Source organism: Leucopleurus acutus (assembly GCF_964270905.1).
Source record: "Leucopleurus acutus genome assembly, chromosome: 16".
In the NCBI taxonomy this organism is placed as follows: Eukaryota; Metazoa; Chordata; class Mammalia; order Artiodactyla; family Delphinidae; genus Leucopleurus; species Leucopleurus acutus.
Genome location: NC_139158.1, coordinates 3,582,644 through 3,608,074, shown reverse-complemented (window position 1 = coordinate 3,608,074; position 25,431 = coordinate 3,582,644). Strand labels below are relative to the sequence as shown.

Sequence of the window (25,431 nt, the reverse complement as noted above, 5' to 3'; positions counted from 1 at the left end):
AATAAAGGAAAATTTTACAAATATTTATTTATTTGGTTGTGCTGGGTCTTAGTTGCAGCAGGCGGGCTCCTTAGTTGTGGCATGGAGATTCTTAGTTGCGGCATGCGTGTGGGATCTCGTTTCCTGAGCAGGGATCGAACCCAGTCCCCCTGCATTGGGAGCGCGGAGTCTTATCCACTGCGCCACCAGGGAAGTCCCAAGAGAACATTTTTAATCTTACAGTACAGTACCTTGGCAAGTACAGCAGCGCAGCACAACAGCTGGCACACAGGGGCTGGCATCGAGGGAACAGGCAAGAAGAGGTACTGACTGCAGTGGGGAGAGGAGGTGGGAGATGGCAGAGCTGAAGGGTCGTCAGCAGTAGGAGACGGAGGGCGAGCTGCAATGTCACTCTCGCCTGACGTTGGTGGCACAGGTTCTGGTTCCTTGCTGGATTCAATGCTATCTACCCCCTTGAAAACACGATCCAGTGATGTCTGGGTAGTAGCACATTCGCATCTTTGGAAGTTCGCAACTTGAAGGTTCGTGTGTAGGGGACTTACGTACTTGAGAATTGGAAAGTAGAATTTCACCACAGGTGACTTCTGTTGTCGGACCACCTGGGTCTGCCTCGGGGCCCCTCCCCTTAATGGCTGTGTGATCTCGGGCATGTTACATGGCCTCTCTGTGCCTTGGCTTCCTCTTCTGAAAGATGGGAAATAATAGTAGTACTAATCTCACAGGGTTGATTGAGTCTCTGAGCTTCCGTTTCCTCATCTGTAAAACGGACAAAATAATTGACCCTCATCAGAGAGTTGGAGAACTAAATGCCGAGCATGGCAAGTGCTTGGCCCAGAGCCCAGCATGGACTGAGTGTTCTGACGGTGTACCGTTCGTCTTGGTCCCTTCACTCACCCACCGGGCACCCTTGGGCTGGTCACTTAGCTTCCCTGGGACTCAGGTCCTCCATTGCTGCAGGAGGGGTGGCCCAGGTGCATACACGTGTCAGGGTGTGGGGTGTGTCCCTCTGGCCACAGAATGGACAGTGAATAACTCTGAATGAAGCAGAGGCATTAGGGTTACACTAAGAGAAAGACTCGTCTTGGGACCAGGTCCCTGCACCTTCAGTCCTGCTTTTCAGGGAAGCAGGAGCTGCCAGATGGTGAAGGTCAGACCTGCGGGGTGTGGTCTGCCCTTGAGCTCCCATCTTCCACCCGATGATGAAGTTCCCCCTTCTCCCCAAATGTCCAGCTGAAGGAGTCACCAAGGGCACAAGGGCATCTAGGCTGGGGCTGTCTGGAAGTCGCTGCGACCCTGCCATGTGGGCGGATCTCACCAACCAGAAGGCGGAAATACTGGAGGCCAAGAGGGGGCTTGAAGGGAGCAGGAGCCCTGGGGGTTGTGTGGCCCCGATTTTAATAATTACCGCTTGGGTGGAGGTCTGTAGTTGGAGGTGGGGCAGGAGAGGGAGGGGAGGGAGCTTGGGTCTGTAGTGTGGTGTTGGGCCACGGTGAGGCCAGCCAGGAACACGTGCCCCGCCCTTGCCGTGGACACCTGGCTGCACCGCATGGAAATCTGTTTCATTTGTTCGTTGATTAAGCAATAATTGCCGCGTGCTGTGGTGTGCTGGGTGCTGTCCCCAGTGCTGGGGATACCGGGCTGACCCTGTCCTCGTGGAGCTCACATTCTGGTGTGAGAAACAGACAACAGACAGATAACCGTATGATAGAATTTCAGGTGGTGACGCGGCCAGGAGGGGGTGTGAGGGGCAGGGTCGGGTGACACGGGGATAATGATGCTTCCCTCATAGGATTGTTTGGAGGAAATGCATGTAAACTGGCACACAGTGGGTGCCGATTACATGACAGGTTGGTGCAGCGGGACTGGGGTGCTAGCAGCTGTGCTGGGCTCCCAGGGGAGCTGTCCTTTCAGCACCAGCAGATCTCAGTTCATTGCCCTATGCCTGGACTGCAAACCTAAGCTGACAGATGTGCAGGGAGACTTAGGAAGTGACAATTGTCCAGAGACCCCACGCCAGCAGCAGTGCAGGCACGCACCTTCAGATTCATCCAGACCCAGCGCACCTCCCAGGTTTGTCCTAAGTCCCCGTCTCAAGCAGGGGAGAGTCCGGCAGGCCCCGTGTCATTGATCGCCCTTCCGCAGCCAGACTGCAAGCTGCTTGGAGCAGGCGTGGGCTGGGGGCTGTTCGGACACCCTGTGTCCCCTGAGGGGCCAGCGTGGTCTGGCATGTGGTGGGCATGCCTGACTTGTCCACTGATTGGGCACCCACAGTTGGTTAGGTGGTTCACTGATTCATTCAGAAACCTTGGTGAGGGACTTCCCTGGTGGTGCAGTGGTTAAGAATCCACCTGCAAATACAGGGGAAACAGGTTTGAGCCCTGGTCCGGGAATATCCCAATGAGAGGCCTGCGCACCGCAATAAAGAGTAGCCCCTGCTCTCCGCAGCTAGAGAAAGCCCGCGCACAGCAATGAAGACCCAAGCAGCCAGAAATAGATAAATAAATTAATTAATTAATTAAAAAAAAGAAAATGGTGACATAAGCAGGTCATTTATTAAGTGTAAGAGGAAACAAAAATATAAAGGAACATTAGCATTGATGCAGTCTTATTTAATAAGCGTCCTGCAGACTTTACCGGTTGCCGTATCACTGTTTCAGTGGCCGCTTGCCGGCAGCAGGATGACCGTCCTGTCACTGTGGTGTTTTAACCTTGACCCTTGGTTCAGTTGGCATCCACCACGTTGCTCTCTGTAAAGTTACCATTCCTTTTGGTGATGAAGAGCATTGCGGGAAGGGGAGTGTTTTGAGATCATGCAAATATTGCATTCCTCCTATTATGAAAACTTCCATTCAAAAAGTAGAGAGACTAGTATAATGTAATAACTCCATAGCCTAACAATGACTAACAATTTCTAATTAACATTTATGACCGTTTTGCCACACTTGCTTCATCTCTTTGCTTTTTCTCTGCCGACAGTTGAAGACAAATCCCAGATGACGTGTCAGTCCACGTCTCTAACTGGTGAGGATTAATTCTTCCGTAACCACCAGACCCCATCACACCTGATGACATGGGCAAAACTTCCTAGCGCTGTCGAGCACTTGCTATGTGGCTGGCGTGGCTGAGGAACTGAACTGTGCATTTTATTTAGTTTTAGTGAGTTTCCATTGACTTAGCCGCATATGGCCGGTGACTGCCAGGGTACCCTGCCCAGCTGCAGAGCCTTGTCACACTCAGGGTGACCACCTTGGCAAGAGAGGCAAGAAACTTCGCACTGCATCTCCCCAGGAGGCAGGAGACATCTGTCCCATTTCTGGTGATGCTGAGGTTGATCTTGGGGCCAAGAAAGCGATGCTGGGTTCCCCGGATTTGACCACCCTGTCGCTCAGCAGCCTCTCACCAGCCTTCTCCGCATCCGTTGGTTACCCTTGTCTGAATCAATGATTTCATTAGTGGTTACAGTTTTGTGATTTTCAGGAGCCGCTCTTAAGGAAAAAGGTCGTCCCCCCAAGCACCTCTGCACTTGGTGGACCAAAGCGGTGGGATCTTCATTATTATCCAAGACAACACCAGGGGGTTCATTTCTTACAAAGAAAGGCCTTGGGGGAAGGAATGGATCAGCCCCTGTTCGTAGTGGAGGCATTCTTAGGACGTGCGGACGGTATTTCAGGGTTGTGCGCACGATGTATGAGCGTGTGGGCGCGTGTGCGTGCACCTGTGTGCATTTTGCTCCAGAAACGTGTGCGTCTCGGGGGGAATCTGTTTCTACCTGAAGGCAGCTGCATTGCTGCCTGCTTACGGGAGTCCTGGTCACGGGAGGTGGAGTTGGGCTGGGGCCCAGCTCTGGGGGACCCCAGGGAATTGGGAATTGGGCTCAAACCTGCCCTGTGATGGTACCCTGGACGCTTGGCCACGGGCAGGGCTGGGCTGGGCCAGGCTGTGTGTGGCGCTGTGTCGGCGGGGATGGGACATTCCCGGGCCTCTTGCACGTTCCACGAGCCCTCGAGCGGCCCCTCCTTTCACGGGGAATAGTACTGGCGTGGAGAGAATGATTTCCCGTGAGAGGACCCGCCATCCCAGCGTGCCTGTCGTGCCGGCGGGCGGAGGGAACGGCTCATCTGTGGGCGGGTGGTCGCCCTCGTCTCTGGAGTTAGAGCTGCTTTGGGCTCCGTACGGCGAGCCAAGGGCGGAAGGTCCCTTGGGAGTGGTGGGGGTGGGTAGGGGGAGGTATTTGCTGAGTTTCTTAAAGTTCCTCCTGGTGGATTCCGGTTCGGGGCGTGTCTCCTAGAAGGCGTGTTCCGGGTGTGGCCCCTGCGGGATGAGGAAGGTGGTTGTAACCCCATCCTGGCCTCAGGGAGGGGAAAGCTGCAGATCCCCTAAATCCCCCTGGTTTAGGGGGTCGTGGGTGGACGGGGCAGTGGCCTGTCCCTTTCAGAGGCGGTGGAAGCCGGCGGGTGTGAGCGAGCCTTGAAGTGCGGTGCAGATGAGCCTCCTGGGGTCAGCAGCGGCCTCAGCTGGGACTGGGATGGTTCAGAAGCAGTATTGTCTCTTGCCCAGAGCACTTGTGGTCGGTACCTTCGGGGTTTTACTCTTAGCTGCCGAGAATCTGCCTTCGTGTGGTTTCCCCAGAATCAGACCCGGGGACGAGGATGCAGGGACAAGGGGTGTATCTGGGAGCTGACCCCAAGATACGGCAATAGGGGAGCACGGAAGTGAGCACAGGGCAGGGCACGCAGCCGCTAAAGGGTTTGTAAGAAGCGGGTTGCACTGCAGGCACTCGGAGCTTAATTAGTTCTGCTTGGGAGACACGGGGGGACGTGGCTTGGAGTCGTCTCCGCTGAGGGCAGGGGAGTGGGGGCATCCGTCAGCTCCCCCCTGAGTCACTAGTGGAGGCTGATTTCTCGGAGCGCTAGCTCCCAGGCTCCTGCAGCTGCAGCACAAATCCCCCAGGTCAGAGCTCTCGGGCTTGGGGTCTGCACGCCGGGGAGGAGGATGGGCATTCACAGCACTGAGGCAGTGGGTCGACCGCCAGGCTTGCATCAGCCCCTGGTTACAAGGACTGTGGAGATGGAGGCCCACCCCGGGCTTCTGGGTTCCCATGGCATCTCCTCATCTTGTTATCTTCTGGGAGCTTCCGGTGAGGCAGGCAGGATGGGGTGGCCCCTGCTTCAGAGGCGTGGACCCTCATTATGCCAGAGGGGAAGAGATTCCCCAGGGAGCCCTGGGGAGGGTGCAGGGCTAGGGGTGTCTGGCCCCAGCTGTGTTGGGTCAGTACCACCAGGCACGCACCCCCAGGGGGCGCCATTCACGTGGAATGCCACGTGTTCTCTGCTCCCGACCTGCCAGAGACCCTGGCCCTTTCCCCTCCTTCCTTGGCTTCCCCTCCTGTTCCCCTCCTGTCTCCCCTCTGGGATTTTGATCTCACCACAATTCTGAGCTGGCCCCAGCCCATGGACTGTTTCTCCCCGACTCTGTTTCCCAAAGACGGAGCCAAGATGCTGTCTGCCGTCCAGGAGGAGCTGTGAATTCATGAATGGACACAAAGAAGTAGCCCGGGACCAAGCTGGAGAAAGGGAGAGGCTCAGAGGGCCCGGGGCCAGCTCTGCCCTGGGCTGCCCTTGCTTCTGTGGGACGGACAGACCCCCGCTTTGTCTCCTGGACAAATCTCTTTAGTCCTCTGTCCTGGGGCTTCAGGGCTGCCACTGCCAGGCACTGGCCCAGCCCGGAAGGGGCGGCCGCAGTGGTTTTCCTGAGCCTGGGCTCATTTGGGAGAGCGGGCCTGCTTCTCTCTGGGGGCTCTGCACTCCAGGCTGGCCCAGGCCAGAAGGGGAGGGAGAAATTGCAGAAGCGCTGAGCCTGGGCCTGGCTGCTCCGGACTGCAAGCCGGGGAGCAGGACGGCAGAGGAGCATCTGGGGTGCGCTCGGCTTGGAGGGAGGCCCAGGTGGTGGGGACAGGGCAGGTGGCCAGCAAGCTTGGGCCGTGCCCGGGGCTGCCCATAGGGGCCCCGGGGGGTGGTGTCGGAAGCACACCTTTTACAGACCCCTCCCAGACCTGGCTGGTAGGGGCCTGGGCTACTCCATCTTTTCACCTTTTATCGAAGTGTAATTACTTCGAAGTGTGTGCCTTGCCGTTATGGCTGGAAAACTGAACACACTCCTGGCACCAGCACCCACAGCAAATCACTCAGTGTCGCAAGTTGCCAGGAACCCCGTCACGCCCCCTGGTCACTGCCTCCCCGCTTCCAAGGGTAGCCACTGTCCTGGCTTTTATCCTCAAAGACTCCTGGTGCCGGTTCTTGAAGTTTATAGAAATGGAGTCAGAGAGCCTGTCCTGTTTGGCACCATGACTGCGATGCACCCTTGCCTCTGAGTGCAGGGCGTTCGCCGCTTCTCTCTGCACTCTGGTTCCATGTGGGACCCTCCGCAGTGTGTTTCCATCCTGCCCTGGACGGGCAGTTGGGTGGTTACCGGAACTCTCTTTGGGAACAGCCTCTCCCCTCTCGCAACTCGAGTGCTGTAGGTTGGGGAACGTTTGGTCTCGAATATTGATTTCAGACATAGACCTGCATATTTAAAACGTTTTGTTTTATTAGATTTTAACAAAATTATTGAAGTAGTAAATGAACATTGTAGCCAGTGAAGCAGCCCAGAAATAGAAAGAAAAGAAATAATATTTCCCCCCTTCTCCCCAGGCTCTCCAGTGGGGTTTCCATTCATACCTCCTGCTTTTCTAAAGCAGCAAACTGGCCCTGCCCCTGGAATCGTGTGACCTTGAGTGGCCAGGGTCCTGGCTGGAGTAACCCATGTCTCTGGAGTCTGTCTATTCCAAAAATTCTGAAGGTTTTAAAAGACTGGAACTGTTCCCAACTTGTTACCTCGAGTCTAAACAACTTCGTAAATGCTCGGAGATGATTGATCATAAGCTTGTTTGCCGAGCATCACCTGTTGGGTGCAGGCTCTGCATTGGGTCCAGGAAGATGAAGCGGAATCAGGGCCAGTCCCCTGGTTTGCAGTCTCGGGGCCGAGGCAGACCCAGAGCACCCAAATATGTATGATTGTGCTACAGTAGGGGTCGCACAGGCAGCTCTGGGAGTCCAAAGGGGAGAGCCACTCTCTCTGCCTAGGAATGCTCCAGGAAGAGAAAAGAGGGAAGGAGATTCCAAACAGGCAACTTAAGCAGTGGCGTTGAGGTGAGAGAAGGCAGTTTACAACCCAGTCTGGATGGGGTGTGAAGGTAGGGATCAAGGAAGAATTTTCAGGGGAAGGGCCTTTTGACCTGGACTCTGAAGGCTCAATAGGAGTGTACCACCTGGAGAAGAGGGAAAGGGGCTTTTATGTAGAAGGAACAATATGTGGAAGGCCCAGAGGCGTGATGACTGTGGGCCACAGGGAGAGCTTCCCTGGGGTGAGGAGAAACTGAAGGGAGTGAGTCAGGGATAGGAAACAAAGGAAGCAGATCCCCCGGAACACAGGGTCTTTTAGCCCATGCAGAAGCTGCCTGGCATTTCTGTTCTTGGCCTTGGCACAGACGTTTATGCTCTGGGTCCGCCAGGGCTTTGCCTTGGTCATTGGGATCTGGGAGTCTTGGTGTGGACTGTCCAGCATGGGAGGGATTGACAAAGCCAGGGTTCAGGGGGACTGGGGTCACGGATAACTTGTGGCCAGGGCTGCTCTAACCACTGGCCAATGAGGTGTGGGTTTCAGGAGCTGGGAAAGGGCCCTGTCCCTTCTCTTCCTCCGCCTCCAGCTCCACAGCCATTCCTCCATCCTGGAGAGGATGGTCAGGTACTTTACACTATAACGTGAAAGACTAATGGCAGAACCTTTCCTATCAGAACCATGGACAGGGCTGAAAGGGGAAGTGAGTGGACGGTCTCAACAAGGAGTCAGAAGGTCTGGGTTGCCATCTTAGCTGCACCACTTCTAACTAGTGGCTTCACTTCTCTGAATCCCTGTATAAAATGACAAGCATCATCTCGGCTCTGCTCAGTTTACAGCGTCCTTGTGAGGCTCCAAGAGGAGGAGGGAGTGAAAGCATTTGGGGAACTCTTACACCAGGGATGGCTGCCTCTCGCCTGCCTGGTACCCGTGGCAGACATTGCTAATTCATCATCTAGATTCGTTCATGGCAGACATTGCTAATTCATCATCTAGATTCGTTCGCAGAATCCTTTTAGCACAGCACTCCAGGCAGCCTCTTATCAGTGGACCAGAATTGCCGTGTGAGTTGAAGCCCGTTTGCTGCCCCTGCTGAGCCCAGTGTTCATTTTGTGGTCCTGGGGTCCAGGAACATTCCCGTTGTGTAGCACCTGGCACCATCTGGGGGGGGCCCATCATCCCCTCCCTGCTGGGCTCTTCCCCCCAGCCCACTGCTTCTCAGGCTTGCCTGTTCACTGGAATCGCATGGGAAGTTTAAAAAATACCAATTCCTGGACACCACTCCCCACACCGTGATTCTGTTTTAATTGTCAGGGATGTGGCCTGGGCATTGGGATTTTTCAGATCTCCCCGGTGATTCTTTTTTTTTTAATTTTATAAATTTATTTATTTATTCATTTTTGGCTGCGTTGGGTCTTCGTTGCTGCGTGCGGGTTTTCTCTAGTTGCAGTGTGCGGGGGCTACTCTTTGTTGCGGTGCACGGGCTTCTCATTGCGGTGGCTTCTCTTGTCGCGGAGCACGGGCTCTAGGTGCACTGGCTTCAGTAGTTGTGGCTCGTGGGCTCTAGAGCTCAGGCTCCATAGCTGTGGCGCACGGGCTTAGTTGCTCCGCGGCATGTGAGATCTTCCCCAACCAGGGCTCGAACCCGTGTCCCCCGCATTGGCAGGCGGATTGTTAACCACTGCGCCACCAGGGAAGTCCCTCCCCGTGATTATGTGCAGTAACGTTTGCTCTGGCCCCTTTCTCCACCCTGCTAGGTCCTGGGCAGCGCAGGATTCTGGGGCGAGGGTAACGACGGCACAACCTGAAACTCAGCTCGTGTCACTTTTTGCTGGCATGTTAACAGAGGGTCTTCATATGCACATAGCTTTGCCTGTGGCCTGAAGTTTTCTTTTTTTTTTGTAAACTATACATAACATAAAACTTACGCTTTGAACCATTTTTAAGTGTGCAAATCAGTGGGATTAATAAGCACATTCACATTGTTGTGCAACCATCACCACTGTCATCTCCAGAACTTTTTCTTTTTCCCAAACTAAAGCTCTGTCCCCATCGAACACTAACACGCCCTCCTCCTCCCCCAGCCCCTGGCAGCTGCCCGGCTACTTCCTGTCTCTATGAATCTCACTCCTCCAAGGACCTGGTACAAGTGGAATCCTACAGTGTTTGTCTTTTTGTGACTGGCTTATTTCACTCAGCATCATGTCCTCGAGGTTCGTCCATGTCATTGCATGTGTCGGAATTGCATTTCTTTTTAAGGCTGAGTCATATTCCATTGTGTGGACGAACCACATTCTGTTTATCTGCTCAGCTGTCAGCAGACGCTTGGGTGACTTCCACCTTTTGGCTGCTGTGAGTAACGCTGCTCTGAAAATGGGTGTGCAAGAATCTCTTCAAATCTCTGCTTTCAGTTCTTTGTTGGGTGTAGAACCAGGCGTGGAATTGCCGGTCATTCTATGTTCAGGTTTTTGAGGAACCTCCATACTGTTTTCCACAGCAGCTGCACCATTTTACAGTCTTATCAGCAGTGCACAGGGGTTCCCACTTCTCCACATGTGTTTTCTGTTTGTTTCTTTTAAAATAATAGCCACCCTAATGGGTGTGCAGTGATGAGGCCTGATTTTTAAAGCAGAGCTTCTTCTTTCCTTACTTAGACACGTCATAGCATCTCTTCCAGAGGTGATGGAGGAGGCAGAGAGTGATCAACATGTACAGGTGCCTACTGTGCGTGGGGCACTTGGCACATCATGTCTTCTCCTCTGCGAGGCAGGTGTTACTACCTCCCTGGAGCCCAGGTCTCAAGCTTGGACAATCCCGGGCTGAAATCCTGGCTCCATCCTTTCCTAGCTGTCATGTGTTAGGCAGGTGATTTGGTTTTTCAGGACCTCAGTTTTTTCAGCTGTCAAATGGGTTCAATAATAGGATGGAAGATTTATAGTAACAGAATCATCAAGTTCGGTCATGTGTTAACATGTGCTGAGTGCTGTGCACAGATTAACCCATTCCATCCTTTTAGAATCCCCCTGGGTGGAGGCTGATAACATCCCCATTGCTCAGATAAGAAAACTGAGGCCCGAAAAGCTTGAGTAACTTGTCCCTGGACACGCGGCTGGTAAGGAGTGGAGCTGGGATTGAAGGAGTGTAGACTGGGAGGGTCTTGAAGTTCGTGCCAGAAAAAGCCGAGAAGGGACTTTTAAAGGTGATTCTGGTGTGGACTCAGCAAAAGAGGAGAGTGGTAGAGAAAGCTTTCATCTTCTTGGAGAATTCGTAACAATCGGTAACAGAATGTTAGCAGAAATATGGACCGTAAAGGCCAGTGTGGTGTGACCTCAGGTGGAAATGAGGAGCATGTTACTGGACAATGGAGAGAATATCCTTGGTATAGAGCAGCCGAGAACTTGCCCGAGTTGTGTTCATGTTCCGGGGAAGGTAAGACTTGCGCATGGTGGGATTGGGTGATGCGTTGAGAAGGTTGCCTACGCCCGGTGTTGATGGGAGTGGCTTGGTCCTCCCAGCTGCTCACAGTGAGATGCGGGAGGAGAGCAGTGAATCGAAGAAGGAATTATGAAGCAAAAAGGAACCAGAATGTAAAGATTTGGAGAATTCTCAGCCTATCTAGAGTGTAAAAACGAGCACGTGTTCAGAAGGGAGCATCACGGGTGTGGCCCACAGACCATTCATACAGAGATTAGTGCTGATGCGGACTGTGGGCCGAGTCAGCCTCCCTCTGAAGCCGGGACCAAAGGAATGGAGGAGGGCTGCACACATGTGCTGTTTCCCTGGAAAAGGGAAGGATGATGATGAACGCAGTTTCTAGATCTCAGGGCAGGGCTGGCTGCTTCTGGTTCAAAGGGTGGGGCCCTGCCCAGTGTCTCAGAGGTGGGGTGACCTGCCGAGCTGTGGAGGTTATGCTGTCACCCCAGGGGGCCTGGAGGGCAGGGCATCGGATCAAAGAGGACTATTCTTGAGCCTTAAGATCTCAAGGAACTTGCCTTGCTACGTTTTGGACTTCACTGGGACCCATCACCCCTTCCGTCTTTTTGGTGTATTTTCTTTTTTTTCTTTGGAATGGGAATGTCTGTATGTCTGTCCTGTGCCTGTCCCACCATTGTATTTTGGAAGCACATAATTTATTTGGTTTCCCAGGCTCACAGCTGGAGAGGAATTTTACCTCAGAATAAATTGTACCTTGAGTCTCACGCATGTCTGATTTAGATGATGTTTAGATGGGACTTTGAATTTTGGACTTTAGAGGTAATACTGGGTTGAGCTGAGACTTTTGGGCTTGCTGGGATGGAATGAATGCATTTTACATTCAAGAAGTACATAAGTTTGAGGGACTAGTGGTGGCATGCTGTGGACAGAATGTGTTTCCCTAAAATCTGTATGTTGAAGTCCCAACCCCCAATGTGGTGGTATTTGGAAGTGGGGCCTTTGGGAAGTAATTAGGGTTAGATCAGGTCATGAGGGTAGGACCCTCACGATGGGATTAGTGCCCGTACAGGAAGAGGAAGAGACATCAGAGCTATCTTTCCACTTTGTGAGGACCCAGCAACAAGGCTGCTGTCTGCACCAGACACTGAATCTGCTGGCACCTTGATCTTGGACTTCTGAGCCTCCAGAACTCTTAGAAATAAATGTATCTTATTTAAGCCACCCAATCTATGGTATCTTGTTATAGCACCCCAAATGACTGACACCTGCACTCATCTCGCCAAACTTCCATCCTCCACCCATCCTTCCATCCACCCCAACATCCCCCACCCCTGATCCATCCATCCATCCATCCTTCCTTGCTTCCTTCCATCCATCCATCCGTCCATCCAGACATCTATCCAACTATCCACTTATTTGTCTAGAAAGCTATTTGCCTGCCTTCTCTCTACTTACCTACCCCACCTACCCATCCATCTAGTGGCACCATCAGTAAGTTGGAAGCATATTGGAAAGTATGGCTGTTGTCCTGTGGCCAATGGGAGAGCCGATGAAAAAGCTTAATTGATTATGAAAAGTAGAAAATAAAGTCATATTATTTTCTGCTTTTCATGATCCGTTAAGAAAGTTCAAATTGTGGGATCTGTAAAACCAAGGTACATCAACGATGTCTTCAGGGAGTTATGGGCATAAGCTTGAAGTTCCCCTGCTGCCAGAAAGGTCGACAGTCCTACTGTACTTGGGTGGTGGTAGGAAGACAGCCTACCTCCAGATGTTTTCCTCCAGCGACTTCCTTTATTCTGGGCATCCGTGTGCCAAGTTAAAGGTCAGCGTTCCCAGGGAAGGAGGGGAGAATGGGTGCTGGGAGATGACTGTCCCCCTGCCCCCTCTGGAAAGCTGGAACCTTGGGATATAGGAACTGGTGTTGCTTTGTGACCCCCTGCCGCTTCCCCAGCTCCCACTCCAGCCTCGTGGGTTCCCTCCCAGCCTCGAAACATGCCTCCTCCTTCCAGCCACCAAGCTTTTCCTGATGCCCTTCTGGTTTCCAGAAGTTTCCTCTCTGGTCTTCAGTGCCTCTGACCATCATGTCTCTGGGACGCCCCGCACCCCTTCCTTCTTGCCTTTTCTGGCAACAGTCGTGTGCGATTAAATCTTTATATTGTAAAAGCATTAGCATAATGACAGGAAAAGAATTCCACCCCCAACATTTTATTTTGAAAAATTTCAAACTAACATAGAAAGGTTATGAGAAAAGTTCAGTGAACATCTAGGTGCCAGTCATTCACTTAGTCACCAGATGTTAACATTTTGCAATGTTGGCTTTGCTCCTCTCTCTTCTTTTTGAACCTTTTGAGGATAAGTTGCAGACATCTGGACACTTCATCCTTAAACACGGCAGCGTGTATTTCCTAAAGCAAAGACGTTCTCCCGTGTAACCGCAGTATTGCTTCTCCCGGAAATTCAGCCCTTGATACGGTACTGTGATCTGATAGGCAGTCTACCTTTATCTCCCGTCAACTCCCTTAAAAGAATTTTTAAGAAGAAGTATGTCATCAAAAATGAATTCTACTGAAAAAAAAAAAAAAGAATCCTACTGCCTCACCACAAATCTGTATTTCATTTATGTGTGTTTTCTTCCATCCACAACATAGTTTGACCTTATTATAATCATAACGAATTACAGATTCTCTCTTTCTCGCTTCGTATTATATGGCAAACATTTCCCATGTCATTATACAGTTTTTTTCTTTTTTCTTTCAGTTTTCTTTTTTTGCCACTTTTCTTCATGATACAGTTTTAAAGACTTATTTTCAGTTATGCAGGGAAAATTTGAATATAATCTCATAAAAAGTCAAACAATACAGGTCAAATTATCTTCTACCTCATCCTGGAAATTAAAATATGAGGGAAGTCCTCTGTGACCAGCACCCCCAAATCCACCCATCTCTCCTTTATCTTTCAGGCCTCTTTTTCTGCATTTACCTCTCACCTGTTAAACATTCGGGTTCATTCCTGTTACTAGTTTCTGTCCAGGTCTGTGTAACTTTTAGTCACAGGCCAGTTTAGCATCTTGGGTTTTTAATGAACCTACCTCAGTGGTTCTCAGCCTGGGAATTTTATTTATTTTTAAATATTTATTTATTTATTTGGCCGCTCCGGGTCTTAGTTTCGGCACACGGGATCTCTGTTGTGACATGCGGACTCTCAGCTGCCGTACGCGGGATCTAGTTCCCTGACCAGGGATGGAACCTGGGCCCCCTGCATTGGGAGCTCGGAGCCTTAGCCACTGGACCACCAGGGAAGTCCCACCCTGGGAGCTTTAGAAATATCCCTGCCTGGGTTCTAGCCCCAGAGGTTGCAGCCTCTCTGGTCTGGGGTATAGCCTGGGCATTGGCATAGTTAAAAGCTTCCCAAGTGATTCGTTTTCTTAGCTTTTAAAAACATCGAGGTAAAGTTGACACGACATACAACGAACCGTTTAAAAGTGAACAGTTCAGTGGCATGTATACATTCACAGGGCTGTACAACCAACATCTCCATCACCCCGAAAGGAAGCCCCGTACCCATTAAACAGTTTCTCCCGCTGCCCCCAGCCCTTGGTAACCACTGACCTGCTGTCTGTCTCTATGGATTTGCCTGGCTGGATATTTCATATAAATGGGGCCACGAAATGTGGAACCTTCTGTGTCTGGCTTCTTCCGCTGAGCATCGTGTGTTTGAGGTTTACCCTCATTGTAGCAGGTGTGATGGCTGAATAATATTCTATTGTGTGGCTGGACTGCGTTTTGTTTATCCACCCATCCATTTCCCGGATGATTCTTAATGTGTGGCCAAGACTGAGAAACGCTGGTCTGACCTCTTCTCTTCAGATTGGAATAATAGTAACTACTTTGCAAGGATGTTGTGGGCTTTAATGGGGCGCTCTTTGTGAAGTACCAGGATGGGTCCAGTAAGAAAACGGTGCCTGGGCTCCTTAGGGGAGCTCCCCAGGGAGAGGGGAAAAGAACATTTATTCTCCGAGCACCGCTGTATGTCAGACATCCCCGTATGGGCTCTTGAACCGTATCATTTCATGGAACCTGCAGGCTAGGTGCTATTATCTCCTTTAACACACAAGGAAGTTGCAGCCCAGAGACGTTAAGACATTTCCCCTATGTCACACAGCAGCTAAGTGATCATACAGGGACTTTCTACCCAGCTGTGCCTGGCTCCGAAGCCCTGCCCTCTCCAGCTCAGGGTGGAAGGCAACCTTCGGTCCTTGTCTCCCTGCCAGCTCAGTTTGGGAGCCCTCCACGTGGAGTTGCCCTCCCCACCCCCATCAAATGCAGTGGCCACGTGGTTATCTAAGTGGCAAGGGTTGGCCACAGAATGGGGATTCTGTTCTCCAGAAAGCAGACCGAAGGCCCATTTCCCTCTTTTCGTTGAACCAGCGGCAGCTTGCTAGAAATGTCGACTCTTTGAAATTTCCCACAATCTTGAAGGCTGCCTAGCTGACTGCCAGCTCTGTTCCAGACAGTCTAAACGTTACCTCTGAATTGCAGCTGTTCAAAATGACTCCCTTGTCCCTCTGCTGGGCAACGGATAAACAAGTCATTACACATCCTTACGACGGAATAGTTCTCAACGACAGAAAGGAAGGACCCATTGACCCAGGCGACAGCGGATGGATCTCACCTGCCTTAAGCTGAGTGAGAAAAGCCAAACTCAAAAGGCTGTGCTGGGGCGGGGGGTGGGGGGAAGCCTGGAAGGGCTGAGATGACAGCCAAGAATAGTAATGTTAGGCGGGTTCATCATTTTCTTCTCACAGAAAACAAGAGCTAATAACTAAGTCCCTGTTCGGCATTCAGAGCACAGTTTCTTTTCACCTAAGAATACACTTGATTTTATGCAATCAGTTCTCTTTAGACATTAAAAAAAAGGTCTGTAGAGCTTCTATATGAACCCGTTTATATGATGTTCTGGAAAGGGCAAAGCTATGGGGACAGAGAACAGAGCAGTGGTTACTGGGCTGCGGGGAGGGTTAGGGTACCAGGGGGCAGGAGGGCAAATGGGGGGGACGGTGATGGACCTTTTATTTATCTTGATTATGGTGGCAATTATACAACTCTCTCCCTTTGTCAAAACTCATAAAAATGTGTAGCAAAAAGGGAAATTTTACTGAATATAAATTAAAAGGAAAATTAAAAACGTAAACAGTGAATTAATTGTCCTCTTCAAACGCCTGCCTAGAGGTTTAGGAAGAAAGAAATTAGGCTACAAGGAGTGAAAGAAAAAGTTCTCCTTTCTTGAGGGCTGTGGGAACTCTGTTTCTTGGGCGTTTGCCCCTGGCCCTGGGGCCCTGGCCCCCGACCCCTGTCTCTCTCTCTCTCTCTCATTCAATAGCTGCAGTGCTGGGTGAGAGACAAGGAAAGTTTTGTGGAACCCAGAAATAAATAAATAACTGCCCATCCAGGTCGCCACGGCAACCATGACGTCACCCTCAGATCCGAGGGGCTGGTACCACGGGTGGCTTGTTGCTGTTTGTTAAAGGAGCAGGGGAGAGGGCAGCCCAGTAACAGGTGGAGGAGACTTGGTTTCCCGCTGGGAAGAAAGGCGTCCATTGCACCCCCTTCACGGTTGGCCTCAGACCCCCACCCCCCCAGCCCTAGTGGAGGGAGCGTAAATTAGCACCGCCTCTTTGGGGGGCTTTTGGGCAGAATCTATCAAAGCTAACACTGTGTGTACCTGTGTTAGTGTCTCCGGGGTTGTGGTAACAAACGAACACACACTTAGCGGCTTAAAATAACGGAAATCTGGTCTCTCTCCATTCTGGAGGCCGGAAGTCCGAAGTCAAGATGTCTGCAGGGTTGGTTCCTTCTGGAGACTTGCGGGAGAGTCTGCTCCAGGCCTCCCTCCCAGCTCCTGGTGGCTGCCAGCATCCGTGGCCGGAAGCTGCATCACTCCAGTCTCTGCCTTTTGTTTTCATTCTGTGTCTCTCCTCTTCTTATAAGGACACCTGTCATATTGGATTAGGGGCTCACCGCCCCGCTCCAGTATGGACCTCATCTTAACTAATTACATCTGCAACGACTCTTTTCAAATAAGTCCCACATTCTCAGGTCCTCAGGTTAGGACTTCAGCATAGGAATTTGGGGAGGACACAATTCAACCCATAACCCTATTTTTGTTGTTATTGTATTTGCTTTATTGGCATAGATCCAGCATACAGAAGGTACTCAAGAAATGCTAAGTGGACGGCCCCTAGCACGGACACAGCATACAGTGGGCACTTAATAAGTGCTCTGTGCACTGTACTGCATTGTGCCCTTTGTTCTGAACCATACACCCATTTCTCATTTGTGTGGGTCTTTATAGTAATAATCGGGTTCCTGGGGTGTGGGGGAGGTTTTTGGGGTTGTAGTGGAGTTTAACCCCACCTGGTAGATGATTCTTGGCAAAGTCCAAGGTGAACTGTCCACTTACCTGACTCTGAGCCAGCGTGGTCCTGCCTACCGCCCGAGAGCCAGGTGTTTGCAGATCTCATCTCCCCCACCGCCAGCCTGACCTGAAGACCCCTGCAGAGAGTTTGGTCAGCCAGGTGTGGCCACGTCCCATCCCACCTGGGTGATGTCACTTCCTAACTCTGCCCTGGAGCTTCCCCTCTGTAAACCCGGCATGGTGGTGGCTCTGTGGCTCCATGGTAGCCTGCAGGGACCAGGAGCTCCGGTGAGGATCAGGTGAGAGAATGGGGCGGAGGCAGTGGGTGGGGCTTGGAAGATTCCAAGACACCAGAGCATCAGGAATGCTTATTGTCGGGACTTCCCTGGTGGTCCAGTGGTTAGGACTCCATGCTTCCACTGCAAGGGGCATGGGTTCGATCCCTGGTCCGGGAACAAAGATCCCTCAGGCTGCATGGTGCAGCCAGAAAACAAAAAAAAAGTTAAGAAAAAAAAGGAACGTTCATTGTCAAGATAGAGTCACCTGGCCGTTCCACACGTCTATGCCCAGCGGAAATGAATGCATATGTTCACTACAGTGAAGGCTCGTGGCAGCGTTACCATAACAGCTCCAGGCTGGAACGTCCGCCTCCAGGAGATGGGATAAATAACTTGTGGTTCCCTCACCGGGTGGAATACTCTGCTGCAACGAAAACAGCCAATTACTGAGGCTGGCAAGAGTCATGCTGAGCCCAAGGAGCTAGACCCAGAGGGTGTGTGCTGTGCGATCCCACTGATGGGAAGTTCAGGAATAGGCAAAACTAGTCTATGGTGGCAGTGTCAGAGGGGGGTGTCCTTGGCGGGCAGTACCCCTGGGAAGGGGTATAAAGGTGAAATGGAGCAGGGCGCTATGGTCCTTGCCCCTCCCCCCGCAATGTCCTCCGCCTGCCTTTTGTCTGTGGAAAAACTTTAGCCAAAGAATACGTTTAATCAGAGAAGTGAGAAAATGCAGTAACAGAGGAACACAGTCAAAGGAGACCAAATAATAATAGTTCAGTCATTAAGCAAAGTCAAGGACCTTTAGTTCCTCCTCAAGGGCTAGAGATAATATTCTGAGCCATATCCTGTGAGCTGTCTTATAGGTACTGAATCCCCACCAGGTGGAAGAAGTTAACTACGTGATGGCCAGGCTGTAGCCATGACATAAGCTGCCACAATTCCAAGAATTGGCCCAAAGAAATGGAAACAAACTGACCCTGGAACTGAAGATTAACTGTACCTAAAATAATCGAGATGACGCTGGTCAGACCACTGATGACCAATTTCAAGACGACTGTCAGCGCTGACTGTGCTGTTCCTGCCTGTAGCCCCCTCCCTCTGTCTGTGAAAGCTCTTGCCCCCTGATTGTCGGGGGTGGGGGGTGGAGTCGGCCTTTGGACAGGCGTCCGCCCTCCCCGCCGATTGCGGGCCTCCAAAATAAAGCAACCTTTCCTTTCCTACCAACTCTTGTCTCTCGAGAACTGGCTTTCGAGCGGCGAGCGGCCGGACCTGGGTTCAGTAACAAAGGCGCTTTCTAGGGTGTGCAGAAGAGGCTCTGGTGGTCACGTGGGCATGTGTCTACGTCGAAGTCCACCCAGCCGTACCTTGGGGAGCTATGTTGTATGTCTGTTATGCTTAAAGAAAATTAAAAGTAAGAAATGAAGAGGATGCTGCAACCCAATATTTATTTATTTATTTTGGCTGTGCCGCGCAGTTTGCAGGATCTTAGTTCCCCGACCAGGGATCGAACCCAGACCACAGCAGTGAAAGCACTGAGCCTTAACCGCTGGGCCGCCAGGGATTTCCCTGCAACCCGATATTCAGCAAACACCACTTTGGGGATTAAGCACAAAATGTTGGATAGTGCAAAGAAAGTGTCATGGAAAGAGAGAGGGAGGGAGGGAGGGAGGGGAGCGTGAGGGGGAGGGGAGAGGAGGAGGGAAAGGGGACGGCAGGGGAGGGGAGGGGGACCCTCTTCCCACCAGCAGGGGCCGAGGTCCTCAGGCCTCCTGGGAATTCTGTGACCCGGGCCGCTCCCGGCTTCCCAGCCAAGCTTCCAGGAATTGCGTGTCTCCTTGCAGGTTCATGAACCACCGAGTCCCTGCCCACAGGAGGTACCAGCCCACGGAGTACGAGCATGCCGCCAACTGCGCCACCCATGCTGTGAGTCTTGGGGGGCTGAGAGCTGAAGAGGGGTCTGGGGACACAGCCTCTTTGCCCTTGGAGAGACCGTGTTTCCGTTCCACGGCAATGTCCCGAGCGGCCTGTTCTCAAGGCTTCCATGGCCCTTGGAAGAGCGTGTGGGATCTCGGGGGAAGGTCATGTGGGGAAATTGGAGGCGTTGAGCGTGCCTCTCTTTTACCTTAAGAACCTGCAGTGGTTCCCTAGTACTTGTACAGCATCCAGGCTCGGTAGCAAGCTCCCAGATAGGTCTTAGCCTTTGTGTTATGTTGGCCCACCTTCCACTGCCACGATCTTGTCCCCAGGCTCCAGCGCTCTGAGACACCTGCTGTTTCCGTAATAGAAGGCATGACCCCGTGCCTTTGCACACGCTGTTCCCTCTGCCTGGAATACTTGCCCTCTCCCCCCACCCCAGCCTTGTGTAAGAAATCCTTCGCTGGGCAGTGGTCCTTAACCCTTTGGCTCATGGGCCCCTTTGAGGATTTAATGAAGCTCTAGACCTACGCTGTCCAGCTTGGTAGCCACTGGCCTCATACAACTGAAATGTAGCTTGTCTGAATTGACATGTGCTGTGAGTATAAAATACACACCAGCTCTTAAAGACTTAGCATGGAAAGAAAAGAATGTAAGGTATCTTCTTAATACTTTTCATATTAATTACACATTGAAATGAAATTTTGGATATATTGGACTAAGCAAAATATTAAAATTAATTTCACCTATAAATAATTTCCTTTTCAAAATGTGGTGACTGCAACATCTAAAATCACCTGCGCCACCCACGTTAGAGTTCTGCTGGCTGGGGCTGCTGCAGAATCTCTCTCCAGAAAAAGGGCTCCTAACACACGAAATTGGGCAAACCCTCGCAGGGACCCTGGACCCCAGTGCTTCGGAGAGTTCCGAGACTTCTCAGAGGGAACGATGGATAAACCAGGATTCGAAGAGTGAGGAGTTTTCCAGGTAGACATGATAGGGAGGGATGCCTTCTTCACAGAGAACCACAGGTGCAACAGCACAGAGGCATGCAGCGGGGTGCCCTGACCGGGAGGCTGGGGTATCCGTGGACCCAGGGGGTCGGGGGCGGTGGCCAGAGATGCTTCTTGCAGAGAGGAGATCTTGGCTTCCTGTTTTACCACGATATTCTGTAGAGTTATGCTGTCCAGTATGGTAGCCTCTGGCCTCGTGTAGCTGTTGGGATTGAAATTGAAACCAATTAAAATGAAAGCTTCAAGTCCTCAGCGGTACAAGTCACATTTCAAGTGCTCAGTAGCTGCGTGTGCCTAGTGGCTCCCATACTGGACAGTGCAAATGTAGAATGTTTCCACCATAGGAAGTTCTGTTGGGCAGTCCAGAGTCTAGAGGCTTCCCTCCATCATAGAATTTCTGTTGGATAGTGAAGGTCTAGAACCTTCCCTCCGTCATGGGAAGTTCTGTTGGACAGTGCAGGTCTAGAACCTTCCCACCATCACAGGAAGTTCTGGATGGTGCAGGTCTAGAACCTTCCCTCCATCAGGTGTAGGTCTAGAACCTTCCCTCCATCATGGGAAGTTCTGCTGGACAGTGCAGGTCTAGAACCATCACAGGAAGTTCTCCTGGATGGTGCAGGTCTAGAACCTTCCCACCATCACAGGAAGTTCTCCTGGATGGTGCAGGTCTAGAACCTTCCCACCATCACAGGAAGTTCTGGATGGTGCAGGTCTAGAACCTTCCCTCCATCAGGTGCAGGTCTAGAACCTTCCCTCCATCGTGGGAAGTTCTGCTGGACAGCGCAGGTCTGGAGAAAAGGCTCAGGTTGCTCAGGGGCTCTGTATCTGCCTGGACCCCGCTCCAAAGGCTGGCCCTGCAGCACCTCCCTCCACATCTGCCTGGACCCCGCTCCAAAGGCTGGCCCTGCAGCACCTCCCTCCACCCTGCTTCCAGCTCTGGATCATCCCCAGCATTCTCGGCAGCTCCAACCTCTACTTCCTGTCGGACGATGACTGGGAGACCATCTCTGCCTGGATCTACGGCCTCGGCCTCTGTGGGCTCTTCGTGGTGTCCACCGTGTTCCACACGATCTCCTGGAAGAAGAGCCACCTCAGGTGCCTGCTGCCTAGCCCACGGGAGGGGGCGAGCTCCTGGAGGGGTGACCAGGGCTGGGACCCACGGTGGGCTGAGGGGTGAGGCAGGGTGCCTCGGGCCACGCTTGGCCGAGCCAGGAGGGGCCCTGGATGGAAGGCCTTGTGCCGTCTTGGCCTCGGGCCGGCGGGGTTGACTGCCACGTGGGCGGACCACCTCACCCTCATTTGCCTCGTTTGCTCACTTCTGCGAGTCCGGAAGAACAAGCCCCTCGCTCCCAGGGTCATTGTGAGGGACCCTCATCATCGTCGTGATAATCGCCCCCTTCTGGGCGCCCCCTAGGCTCCAGGCATTCTGCAGATGTCCCGCTGCATCTTTCCAATAATTCTGCAATGTAGGCATTAGAATCCTGGATTTTAATTTGGATTTGTTTTGTTTTTAATTTTTTTAAAATTGTGATAAGTACACAGGACATAAAATTTACCATCGTAACCATTTTATGTGTACAGTTCAGTAGTGTTAACTGCATTCACATTGCTGGCAGCTATCACCAGCATCATCTCCAGAACTTTTTCATCTTCCCAAATTGAAACTCTGTCCCCATTAAACACTAGCTCCCCATTCCCCCTTCCCCCGCCCCTGGCACCCACCCTTCTACTTTCTGTCTCTATGAATTTGACTGCTCTGTGTACCCCATGTAAGTGGAATCGTATAATATTTATCCTTTCGTGAGCCCAGTGTCCTCAGGGTTCATCCGTGTTGCGACAGGTGTCAGAATCGCCTTCCTTTTCAAGGAATCATATGCCACTGTCTGGATGGACCACACGTTGTTTATCGCTTCATCTGTCGATGGACCCTTGAGAAGCTTCTGCCTTTTGTGACTGGCTTCTTTCACTGACCGTGACGTCCTGGGCTCGTCCACGTTGCAGCTTGTAGAATCCCTGTCTTGTGGATGATGACACCGAATCTGGAACGTGACTTGCGCAAGGTCACATAGTTGTGTCCAAGCCAGTGTTGATTCTGGGTTTCCAGGGCCCCCATAAAGTGAGGGGACCCTCTGGTCCATTGTAGCAGCTGCAGTGACCACTAGTCCCCGTGTCCAGTGCCCCTCTTGCCCCCAGAATCCCTGTGACTCTGCTGTATCCCAGCCCCTCCTGTCCCCATTCTTTCCTCTCTGTGGCTCCTGGTTGCTGTAATGGATTACAACACACTGGGGGGCTTGAAACAACAGGAACTTAGCCTCTCATAGTTGGGAGGCCAGAAACCCGAGATCAGGGTATCAGGAGGGCCATGTCTCTACGAGAGGACCCTCCCTTGCCTCTTCCAGCTTCTGGTGGTTCCCATGGTTCCTTGGCTTGTGGCACCATCACTCCAATCTCTGCCTCTGTCTTCACAGGCCTTCCTCCCCGTGTGTCTCTGTGTCCAAATCTCCCTCTCCTTTTTCTTCTAAAGACAGCGGTCGTTGGGTTTGGGGCCCACTTACCAGTGGTGTGACGGTGCTGCCCTTTAGTGTCCTCGTCTGCGACGTGGTGGATGAAAAGTGTGGTCCCTCCCTCCTAGGTGGGATTAAAGAGTTAATGCTCGTAAAGGGCTTAGAACGGTGCTCTGATTATAGAATGTGCTCTGTATGTATCAGCTGTTGTTATTCTTTTTATTTCTAGGAAGACTTGCAGTTAGCCCAGCATCAGATAGAAACACGGCCAAATTTAATGAAGGCTGCAGTCGCTAGATAGAATCACAGTTTGTACTAGTTATCCACTGCTGCGTAACAAATTACCCTGAATCATAGAGGCTTCAAATAACAGTAAACCCTGATTCTTTCTCAAAGCTTCAGAGAGGCAGGAATTTGGGAGCTTAGATGTGTGTTTCTGGTTCAAGGTTGCTGATGTAGTCGTGATACTGCCCGGGGCTGCCATCATCTGAAGGCTGGACCTGGGCTGGAGAAGTCACTTCCAAGGTGTCTCCCTCCCAGGCCTGACATGTCAGTGCTGGATGCTTGGGGGTGCTCAGTCCTTCCCACGTGGACCTCCCCTCGGCCACATGGCTCGTCCCCCCCAAAGTTAGTGATTCAGGAGAACAAGGCAGAGGCTGTGATATCTTTTATGATCTAGCCTTAGAAACCACACACCATCGTTTCTGCAACCTCCTGTTGTTTCCATATGTTTGCCATATTTGTTGTGGGAGGGGCCGCACACAGGTGTGAGGACCAGAAAGTGGGGCTCCTTGGGTACCATTTTGGAGGCTGGCTACCACGCTGGTCAGAGGTATTGATGACTGTAATTTGCTCTTCAAGGGGAGGTCATAAGGGAAACAGTAACGTTTATGAGCACTTCCTGTTATGCGCTGTGCTGAGTCCTGACCCTCTTCGTCCTCACAGCGACCTCGATAGGTGGCCAGTGTCCTCCCTGTTTTACAGCTGAGGGAGCTGAGACCAGGGAGGGTAAGTAACTTGCTCAAGGCCCTAGTCCCTCTGTGGTAGGGTTGGGATTCGAACCCAGGTCTTATGGCTTCAGAGCCTGGACCTGAACCAGAATGCCAGAACCCAGAGGGTCTTCAGGGGGCACCTAGGTTTGTTGGTTTTGCACTTATTTTTTTTTAATGAAAGGAGAATAGAATAGAATTAATAAACATTTAATTTTCCGTACTTTCTTCTGCTTGCTAGACTTCTACTGAGTATGCTTTTTTTTTTTTGCGGTACGCGGGCCTCTCACTGTTGTGGCCTCTCCCGTTGCGGAGCACAGGCTCCGGACGCGCAGGCTCAGCGGCCATGGCTCACGGGCCCAGCCGCTCCGCGGCACGTGGGATCTTCCCGGACCGGGGCACGAACCCGTGTCCCCTGCATCGGCAGGCGGACTCTCAACCACTGCGCCACCAGGGAAGCCCTGAGTATGCATTTTTAAGTTCATTTTTATTTTTATTTTTTTTTTTTAATTGAAGTATAGTTGATTTACAATGCTGTGTTAGTTAACAGGTACACAGCAAAGTGATTCAGTTATACATACATATATATGTATATGTGTTTGTATATATATATATTCTTTTTCAGATTCTTTTCCAATATAGCTTATTACAAAATATTGAGTATAGTTCCCTGTGCTATACAGTAGGTCCTTGAATTTCTTTCATTGTTTAATTGAAGTATGGCTGATGTACAGTATTATATAAGTTACAGGTATATAACGTGGTAATTCACAATTTTTAAAGTTACAGGTATATAACGTGGTAATTCACAATTTTTAAAGGTTATACTCTGGCTATATTCCCTGGATTGTACGATACATCCTTGTAGCTTATTTTATTTTATTATTTATTCATTTAGTGTTTTGGCCATGCTGCACGGCTTGTGGAATCTTAGTTCCCCGACCAGGGATCGAACCCAGGCCACTGCAATGAAAGTGCTGAGTACTAACCACTGGACCGCCAGGGAATCCCCCTTGTAGCCTAGTTTATGCGTAATGGTTTGTGCCTCTTCATCCCCTCCCCCATGTTGCCCCTCCCCCTTTCCCTCTCCACACTGGTAACCACTAGTTTGTCCTCTGTGAGTCTGTGTCTCACACTTTTTTTTTAAGCTACTGAATTCTTTATCATTTGAAATCTTTCAAAAAGCCCAGAATATAAAACAGAATGCAGACTTTCTCTGATTAAAATATGGGAGGAGGCTGTCAGGGTGAGGAGGGTCCTCAGTGGTACCCCCGAGGTGTCTCCATTCAACTCCTAGGGTGACAGGCAGCCTGGTTGGAAAACCACTGCTCTGGTCACTCACAGATGGGGACACTGAGGCCCGAGGGGTCATGGTGGACGGAGGTGCGTCAGCCCCGAGCCCAGGCTCCCCCAAAGCCCGTTGGTCCAGAGCAGGGCCCGTAACCCGCCTTCTCTGCCACAGGACGGTGGAGCATTGTCTGCACATGTCCGACCGCATGGTCATCTATTTCTTCATCGCGGCCTCCTACGCGCCCTGGTGAGTGTCTCTGCGGGTCCCTGGGAGGGCTGGCGTCCTCTCTTTCCTTTGTTTGAATTTCTTCGTGTTTGGCTGGGTGATGTGTTGGCACAAAAGCGTGTAGGTAAAAAGACACCCACCACCCATTCTCCTTCCTAGAAGCAACTACTTAGTACCAGTTTCCTGTGTATCCTTCCGGACTGCTTT

At 51.4% G+C, this 25,431-nt stretch overlaps 1 protein-coding gene across 2 annotated transcripts in view; it reads left to right on the top strand.

The window, feature by feature from the left end:
• MMD2 (monocyte to macrophage differentiation associated 2) overlaps nucleotides 1-25,431 on the top strand; it is a gene marked incomplete at both ends in the record, with an annotated part of 45,954 nt that overhangs the window by 11,079 nt on the left and 9,444 nt on the right. For both annotated transcript variants that reach the window (XM_082858023.1, XM_082858022.1), the window contains 3 exons: nucleotides 19,130-19,211; nucleotides 21,150-21,310; nucleotides 25,171-25,245. In XM_082858023.1, coding sequence (XP_082714149.1) covers nucleotides 19,130-19,211; nucleotides 21,150-21,310; nucleotides 25,171-25,245 — 318 coding nt within the window. The remainder of the gene's footprint in view (nucleotides 1-19,129; nucleotides 19,212-21,149; nucleotides 21,311-25,170; nucleotides 25,246-25,431) is intronic.